At 39.4% G+C, this 9,390-nt stretch overlaps 1 protein-coding gene across 2 annotated transcripts; it reads left to right on the forward strand.

Moving 5' to 3' along the window:
- The first annotated feature begins 1 nt into the window (after position 1).
- On the forward strand, positions 2–8,888 carry ZWILCH (zwilch kinetochore protein). Of its 2 annotated transcripts, none has more exons than XM_042039394.1 (18): positions 2–310; positions 545–596; positions 1,051–1,146; positions 1,263–1,381; positions 1,900–2,096; positions 2,589–2,668; positions 2,934–3,089; positions 3,291–3,362; positions 3,679–3,772; positions 4,147–4,202; positions 5,045–5,147; positions 5,729–5,808; positions 6,015–6,171; positions 6,754–6,782; positions 7,157–7,293; positions 7,549–7,644; positions 7,733–7,851; positions 8,143–8,501. In XM_042039394.1, the coding sequence occupies exons 1-18, from the start codon at positions 255–257 to the stop codon at positions 8,259–8,261; spliced, it is 1,818 nt and encodes a 605-aa protein (XP_041895328.1). In that variant the 5' UTR covers positions 2–254; the 3' UTR covers positions 8,262–8,501. The 2 variants fall into 2 exon arrangements, with proteins under 2 accessions (XP_041895328.1, XP_041895329.1); XM_042039395.1 differs by lacking the exon at positions 8,143–8,501 and adding an exon at positions 8,509–8,888 and having other exon boundaries at positions 4–310.
- The last annotated feature ends 502 nt before the right edge of the window (positions 8,889–9,390 follow it).

Consider the following 9,390-nt stretch of genomic DNA (forward strand, 5'->3'; position numbering starts at 1 on the left):
GTCGCGCCGGCCGGTCAACCCCCGACCCTAGTCCAAGTTCCGGACGTAGTTCCAGCCCTGGTCCCAGTCCCGGTCCAAGTCTCTTCGGCCCCGTCGCGCCCATCCTGAGCCGTCCGGGCACCTCTGTCCTTCTCAGTCCTCCGCCAAAGCAGGGGACTCTCTTCCGGCGGAGGGATCCAGCATGACGCGTCACCCTCCCCTCACAGACGTCGCGTAGCGCCGGCGGGCGGGAGGTTTGATTGTGGCGGGCGGCGATGGCGGCGGAACGGCGGCGCCGGGCAGGCTGCGGCCTGAGCGGGCTCCTGCTACGGTGGGGATCGGGGCTGCTCTCGGGGCTGTCCGGAGTCCTGCTCCGGTGGGCGTTGGGGTCACTGCCCGGGGGTTTCCGCTGTTCTGCTGAGGGATGTATGGCCTTGGCTTGTGGGGAGCCTGCTGAGGCTCCGGTTGTAGCCTTGGAGTGTTTAATGTATGTGGGTAATGTTGCTGTTTAATGAGGAATGCTGAGGGGGAAAGTCGTGCATCTCAGCGTTTTCTTTTCCTTCAGGGTACGTGAAGAAGGAAAGGACAGTATCCCTGAACATCCGTATCTTTACGAGGTAAAATCATAAACCGGTTTGGGTTGGAAGGGACCTTGAAGATCATCTCATCCCATCCCCTGCCACGGGCAGGGACACCTTCCACTATCCCAGGCTGCTCCAAGCCCCGGTCAACCTGGCCTTGGACACTTGCAGGGATCCATGGGCAGCCTCTGCCAGGGCATCCACACCCTCATAGGAAGGATTTCTTCCTAATTTTCAGTCTAAAGCTACTCTGTCAGCATGAAGCTGATACCTTGTCCTGTCACTCTATGCTCTTGTAAATAGTCTCTCTCCATCTTTCCTGTAGGCTCCCTTCAGATACTGGAAGGCTGCAATTAGGTCATGAATGGATGCAATAGGATTAGGAAACGCTTTGTGGAATTGTTTGATTTTGCAATTTCTGGTGTAAAAAAATTCTGAAATGCAGTCTCTATACGGTGCATTAAGAAGTTTTGATTAATTTTTTTTGCAGACTGATGTAGAGATCTCATTGGTCAGTGGCAGTTGCAAAAGTCCCATTGAAAGCTTTTGGAATGGAAGCAGTGCAATGTATATTTTGCAGAAAGCAGTAAGTGTGCATGGTAGATGTTCATTTTTTTAAATGTAATCCAGACTTTTGAATTCCCATCAGATTTTTTTCACACACCTTGCAGTTTTTGATTTACCTACACATTTCTCTTAAAGACACACAATGAAGAAAGTGATTCAATGGAAGAATCAAGAACAGATGATGCTGTTTATGCCCCTGAGCTTTTGCCAAAGGCGAGTCCTGGACCGCTGGCTCTTTCTGTTGGAAGAGCAAAGTAAGTGTGAAAGCCTTCTCTCCCCTTTTGAGGGAGTTTTCTTTTGTAATTTTGTGTCTTCTTCTAATATTCAGAACCTGTATTTTCAATCCCCAAAATAAAATTACTCATTAGTTTATGAGGAGTTGTGACTGTTTTCCATCCTGCAAAAGGGCCTCCCTTCTTTTAAAAGTGCTTTAAAAAGTAGATAAAATCCAGGCACTGGAAAAGCACTTCTGAGCTGAGCTGTTGAGTTAATGGAATTCCCTGGGTGTAGATGAGCAAAAAAAGCTCACTAAGACTTCAGTGCTTGTTTTTTTAGTAAGGCTTCTATTAAAAAAAGCCCTAAAAATCTGATATGGGTCTTTGGTGTTAAAATACTAAGGCATGGTACCAAAATGTGGTTTACCTAACAGATGTATTCTTTTAATTAAAGCGCTTAAAATGTAAAATTCAATTATGATTTTAGAATCTTCAGTCTACATTAATGTAATGTGTTATTTGCTGGCATCTAATTTTCTCCCTGTTCCTATTTCTAGGCAGTTGATTTCCTTGTACACAATGGTGCAAAATCCGAACATGACCTACCTGGGCAAAAGTGACCTGGCTGTGCTTCCTCTCCTCTGGGTCAGGTGTGATGGTTCTGATCCTCAGCACACCTGCTGGATTGGAGCTGAGCCTCTCAAGGCTGGAAACACAGTCACAGGGGTCAATATCTACATGGTTTCATGTGATGGTAATGTGATCATGGTGCACAGAAAATAAATGAGGATGACTAAAAAATGTGGGAATGCTGATGTCATGATGGCATCTTTGTTCTTTGTGTGGTACTGGCTTGGAAATGCTCTATATTCCTGGTTTTAGTGAACAAGAAGGGATTAAAATAAGAGAAAAGATGTTTTTAACCAATGCTGTGTGGGGGAAATAGCTTTTTTATCTACTTGAAGCACCTGGAGCTGTGCAGGCCTACCTGTACCCAGGTGCAGTAACAGCAAATTTAAACTGGTGCCATTCAGCATCTTACATAACCACTGACTCATTCTGAACATTTATATATGCTCATACCAGCTCCTATAATCAATAGGAGACATGCAGGGAGAATTCCTGCTTTCTAAAGGACAGCATGAGTCATGCTTCACCAAATGGAGTGTTTGGGAACGAATTTGAAGTGCTAAATTTGAATTGTGCCAAATGGGGTTTTTTGATTTTCACTTTTTTCCTTTCCTAGGTCCTACAGCTGATAAAACCCGTTTTGCAAACCTGGAAGAGCTCAAAAAGGAACATAAAATAAGACATCATTCATCTGTTGTAGGTTTTTGTGCTCTGTCATGGCTTCAGCTTAAGTTTAAAAACTCTCTTTTGGGATTTATGATGCTGGTTTGGGGAAGCTTTATAGATCTTCTATAGAAACTCACCTTAGTATGATTCTGTGGTGTAACAGTCTGATTTCAGGTCATGTTTATAATGCATTTATCTGATATTAACCCTTTTTTGTGTGTTTGTGAAATGCTTTTAAAATGACTTTGCCTGTGGCAGTTTTGTTGGTTTTATCTTTGAAATCTGTTCTTTCTAGGTGACAACAAAAGGATTTGCTCGGTATGAGCTGATTGCAGCAGCTGCAATAGAGGACACCACTGCAGAATCTGAAAGCAATATCTATGTGGATATTACATGGAATGGTGTGGAGAAGATTCTGGAGACTCCCCCACTGGTCTCCACTGCCACCCTTGTAAGTCAGGATGGAAAAAGCAAACAAATGCAAGCTCTTGGCACCACTTACATCATGAGTAGTTTCAAGGATAGAAAATAGAAACAACACAGCCTGTTCGTAATATAAATTATAAGTTATGCTAAAACACTTCACTAATGAAAATTTTAGGACACTTGATTTCTAAAGTTTGAAACTGAGATAAACTTATGGAACTTTCAGAACATTGTCCTGGAGTCGGGGGACCCCAGAAGTCCTGTGTTCCAGCTGTACGGAGAGCTGCAGTTCCTCTTGGTGAGTATGGGGGAGAAATTCCAATTTCACATTTGCAAGGAGTGGGGATTTTATGTGGTAATAATTTGCTTTATTTAAAACTTAATCTGATGTTTCAAATATAACTTCAAGCGTTTGTTTTAGCTGAAACTTTGAGTTCAGTTTTAGGAATCTTGAATGCAAAGAGGACAAATCATCCAGGAAATTCTGGAAATTTGTAACTCCTGGTTAGCTGTGCAGAGATTTGTGATCCTTGGTGAAGTTATCTGTGATATATGACACGTGCAGGACTCCCAAGAAGAGCTGATTTCTGTTGTGATTTTCCTGCTGACTTTAGGCTTTGGCTGAAGGTCTGAAGACAGGTGTGACTGAGTGGCCTGAGCCATCAGAGTCTGAATCAGCTCTTAAACTGGTCGAGGAATTTCTGACTGGTAATTGCTGCTTGTTCTATGGGGAGGGAGGGGGTGTAGCACTTCACAGGAGTAAAAGGGAATTCCACATACAGCTTTTAAAGCATTAGAACTAGAAATGTTCATTTCTGTGCTGTAACCATGCACAGAGTAGTTAAATAGGTTAATACATATTTGTCATTTTTCTTTGTCCTAATATCGTGGATCAAAGTAAAAAGAATAAAAAATATTTTAAAAAGTCTTTTCAGACTGTATTCTTACCCCCTAAAAGCATTTTTAAATCAATAAATTATATTTTTCAGTGTATTTGTTAGTTATGATGTGCCTGGGGATTAATATGATTGGTTTGATGACGCTTTTCATAGTGATGGAACTTATTTTTTTAACTCTACTAGATTTAAAGAAGAAGCTGGATGGAGATTGTATATCTGGAAACAAGAGTGAAAGAGAGGTGCGTGCAATTTCCTAACAGCTGCTTTGTCATTTCACTTTCCTCACAACTGTAGTTATTTCAGATTTTGACTATTTCTTGTATGTTATTTATATGTGTAAATACATAGATGTAAAGGTGTAAAGAAAGATGGATCTCTTCCTTTCTGCTTCTGCTGTGTAAAAATAATGGGAGAAGGTCTGATTTTTTCCAGGAATTCTGACCTTTGTGCCATTGCAGTCTATCATTAATTTGCTTTTCTTTCCTAATTTAGTGATTTGAGGCCAATTTAATAGTATCAGCTGAATATGTGTCTTATTTATCTAGAGGTTTATGATATTGTAAAGCAATGGGCAAATTCAAATTATAAAAAATGCGTTTGGTTGTATTGAGATTTTTTTCCCCTCTCAGCCTACAAGGAAAGGTTTACGTCTATTTTCTGTTACGAGAGAAGCAGCATTTACTTGATAATCTAAGAATATATTGATTTCTGTGTCAACAGAAATATTCTGTATCAGGATTACAGGGAAGTAGCTCTCTATTTTGAGAATTTATGTGTCTGGATTTTGGCCTCCCAGGGCACTGATGGGTACACAGACAATACCTGGCTGAGATCTAAAGTCTCTCTGACAGTGGGTTTTGTTTCCTGGTCCAAGGCTAGCAGTTATCCAGTGTGATAATTCTGGAAAGAATTAAACTCACATTTAAATAAAAATATACTTCCAAATTACTGTGTGGTAGTTTCCCTGGAAAATGGGGAAAATTAGTGATATACCCAGTTTTGATCTCTGGACAAATTCAGAATTGGAAGGTTTTTGGATCTCAGGCACCATTTTTCATTGAAGACCAATAAATTCTTTCAGAAAATCAAATGTGACACAGCTGCTGTGGACAGTTGCATAAAATCAATCTTCGGTGAGCGAGAAGACCTGGATTTTACTGAGCAATTATGGTGCAAAATGAAAGGTGAGTGTATTGTGCCTCATCTGTTTTCCTTTCATTTTCTTGTCTATCTGCTAGACAGTATTGCTTTCTCAGAGAAATTCATGTCCATTTCTGAGTTTTAAGAACTCGTCAGCTCTTCAGGAAATTGGTAGCAGCAGTCTCTTTCTAAAAGAGCCCATTTCAGGTATGTAGGATGATGTATTTTCTTAGAACCTTCCAACAGCAGACCAGCATCTAGCAGGAGATAATTTCATTTTATTTGACTGCAAAAGGTACTAAGCCATTGGTAGTTTCTCTAAAGCAAAACTCATCTGCTCTAAACCGGAAAACTTTATACTTCTCTTTTCTCTAGATCTGAAGGAAAATTTTCAGTGTATGTAGATTTCAGTGGTCTCTGTTGGTCATTGGTTTTTAGAGTAACCTTTTTTAAAGTCATCATATGACAAAGCTGCCAAAAAGCAGTGCAGTCTGTAATTTCAACTCTCATTCTTTAATTGTGGGGGTTTGTTCTTGCAAGGGTGTGTTGGCCTGTTGTTACTGACTTAACAACCAGAGAAACAGCCTGGATTGGTAATTAAAATATTCTGTTTTTTTCTTTCCAGGTGTCAGTTCCTATCAGGAGTTAATAGACTGTTTCACACTGGTCATAAAATCCCTGGAACTTGGTGAGATACAGCCATGGGTACGTATTTGTATTTCACAATAGATGTTAAAATTTAGTATATTTTCAAGTAAAATAAAGTTCTTGTCCCTTCACTGCCCCTCATTTGTGTTGTTTTTAAATTGCTTTCATGTGTCACAGTTTGTTTCCCTGCTGTTGAGCTTCTGGACAATGTTTATGATGTTTCATGCGCAGTTACATCACAAGAAGACTTCTTTCATTTTTAGATTCATCAAGGGAGTAGCAGTTTCTTAAGTCAATTGATTCAACAGTCCTATCATGGAAAGATGGAGGATGTTCCTCTCAGTGACATCACTCCCATTCAGATGCTCCTGGAGATTGGCTTGGAGAAGATGAAGAAGGATTATGTCAGTTTTTTCATAGGTGAGCCTGACACTTGGTAACAGGACTAGAAATTCAAGAGAAAAGGTTTTCCATGCAGGAAACAATGAACTTTTTGGTAACCTCAGTCTCTCTTCCTTCCCATCTGCTGAAGTGCAGTTTCCAGGTTCCTTAATAATGGAACTTTTCAGCTTTTAAATTTCAAAATTTAAAAAACTCATTTGTTTCAAAAGAACTTAGAGCTCTGTGTTTTGCCGTTGGTGTTATCCCTTCATTTCTTTTTTGCTCTGTCATCCTGCTTTCATTCTTTGTTTCGTTTGCTATGTTATTTTCACTACTTGTAAACTTGCATGTCCTTAGGAGGGTGGTTGTCTCAAAGTACATGGTGGGTTTTCTTCATTGTGCAGCCTTGCTGATAAATAAAATCATGCTTTGACCATGCCACTTTACAGGGCTTTTCTTGTTTGGAATGAACGATCATGTCAATAAATAACATCACACTCCTGGTGACTTTGTGCTATTCTTTGGTAGAACTCCGTTTGATCCCTATTCGAGTGTCGCTTTTATTTCATCTGATACCATGTATTAAAGTTTAATTTTTATTTTCTCCTTTTCATTTTACAGGCCAGGAACTTGCAACAGTAACCTACTTGGTGAGATGCTTTATTTTTATTTTGAAACTCTGAAAGCACGAGAAAGTAGAGCATGCTTAGCTGGTGGTGGGATGCAAATAATGTAAGCTGAGGAATTGAACTGCAGATGATGAGGCTGAAACAACACACTGTAGAAGTGTCATTGTTTTATTTCCTTATTCACAGAAAATTCCCTTGATATCTGATCTGGGTCACTGTCAAGGCAGTGAACCTTTTTCACACTTTGATGGGACTTTGTTCTGAGTCTGCTGGGCCACTCTAAAAATGTTGGCTTCTCCAAAGAAGCAGGAAGATTATTTTATTTACTGAGGGTGTGTTGTGTGTCTGTAGAAATAGAGTGCTCAGGTAAGAGCAGAAGCTCTTTGCTCTTCCAGGATTACTTCATTTCCACATCAGTGGATCTCCAAGAACAAGTCCATCGTGTTCAAAAGCTTCACCACATGCTGGAAATAATTGTCAGCTGTACAGGCTTACTCCAGTTCAGACATGAGAATCTCTTCCCTTTGACACAGTAATTATTTCATTTTTACTTTTGCTCTTTAAATGACAATCACAGATAGAGTTTGTTTGGCAGTTTAAAGAAACACCTATTGATGATAGTGAGACTTCAGAAGGAGCAGTTGGATCTTCCTGCCAAATTTTTCTGTGACTAAAAATGAGAACTAAAGGAAATAATAAAACGTGAGAGTATAGTTAATTTTGCACAAGGTTTATACTCTGTTGTACAAGCATTTCTTTAAAGAAAGTAACTTGATATCTCTTACAGGATTTGCATGCAGTATTACAAGGAAAACCCTCTGAATGAGAAGCATGTGTTTCAGATGCCCATCAGACCAGCTCTTGTGAAGAAATTCTATCAAAAGTAAGAGAAACTTCAGTGTTGACAGCATAAAATTCAGATGTGACTGAAAACCTGACTCAATTTTGGTGTTTTTTGATTATCCTCTCAGTGATAACCCTGAAATCTGGAAGGTGGAGATAAGCAGTGGGCATGGACAGAAGGAGGTTAAAACAACGTGGCAAGTCAGTACCAATGCTCCAGTTGAACATGGGACAGCAAACAATTCAGGTAGGGAATGTTGGTGCTGAAATGAAATAATCAAAGTACAAACTTCAAACAAATTCAGTTTTTATCCTGAGTTCAGTGGGTCTGAGCTTTATATTTACTTTTTAACAAGAGTAAAATGATATTTTGCCTTCTATTAAAAGAATGAGGTGGTATTTGTAGAACTGAAGATATTCAGAAAGTGGTGACTTCTTGCCTTCTCACTTTGGCTGAGTTATGTTTTGAGTTAAATTGACAGAATAGTTCCAAATAGGAGATGATTGATATCCACGAAATCTTGCATCTTATTTCTAGAATGTTTGCCAATGAATCTGAGAAGAGTTTTGAAGAGAAATTTCCCTGTTGTTAGTGCTGGTCTCCAGTCAGAGAAGGTGCAAAGGGGAGGAGACCTGCCTTACTGCCAGCAAATGTAGAACAAGTGGAAAAGCATCAGAATGGGGAAGAATTAAGCAGGGAGACTGGTATAGAAATGATTTGCCTTTTTGGGATGAGGTTTGGTTTGAGGATTTGGTAAATCTTTCCTCTTATTATTGATTTTTGTCAGGAAATGCTTCAGTAAAACGGCAGCTTTGGAAACAGTTCTTGAAGCTGCTCCATGAGCTAATCTCTACCATTTCTAACAAGAGTGGCTAATCCCAACTTTTTCCTTTGTCCTTGCAGGTCTCTTTTCTGACTCCACAGTAAATGGAAGCAGTGAAGAAAGGCTGTATTTTATTACAACAACTCAGTGCAGTCAGGTGCAGTTCATATAAATTGATGTTACTGAGCAGGCAGGACAGCAAAGGTACAGAAAGGGGGAAAGTTCAATGTTTTCCGTCCCAACAGAACTTTTAGAAACACTCTGGGCTTCAAACAGTTAATCTTTACTGATTTATTCGCTTTATTACACTTAAGTGGAACCTCCACAGCCACAGTTCACCTGTAGGCACCTCATTTGTTAAAAATGTAGTGCGATTATGACTGTACAGTATAAATATTTTGTAAATATGGTGGATATTTTTTATATATTTACAAGCATTCAATAAAGTTGTGCAATTTGGGGTTTTGTATTTTATTTTTGACCATTAAGAATGCAATCAGACACTGTTCAAAGTGTGAATTATCTTAACCAACAAACCAAGCAATATTGTCACGTTCTCCTGGTAGCAAGTGATGCTTCATCATCGTGAAGAATTTGGAAAGCTCTTCATCCAGGGCCTTGGGATCTTCAGCCAGTCTGGGTTCCTTTGTCCCTGTATTTAAATTTTGGAGTATTCTTGGATATACTTCTCTCTCCTCTTCAAATTATTTGATTCCTTCAATGTGAAGTGAGTTATTTTAACAGTGTTTCTTTTATGTTTTGCGTATTTTTTTGAAAAAAAAATCAGTATCATTGGCTGGGCATAATAATTTAAATATTTTGGCAGTTGCCTGTGTTATGTTGATTAGTCAGTGAAGTAACATTTTGGTGGTCTAATTTAAATAATTCCATAGTTTTGTACATGCTGACTAAATAATTTGAGACAAAAATATTTTGCATTAAGAACTTAGCTGTTGGTAAGT

The sequence above is a fragment of the Corvus kubaryi genome, unplaced genomic scaffold (assembly GCF_017639235.1).
Source record: "Corvus kubaryi isolate FWS band 111438036 unplaced genomic scaffold, C.kubaryi_AGA036_p1.0 37394, whole genome shotgun sequence".
NCBI lineage: Eukaryota > Metazoa > Chordata > Aves > Passeriformes > Corvidae > Corvus > Corvus kubaryi.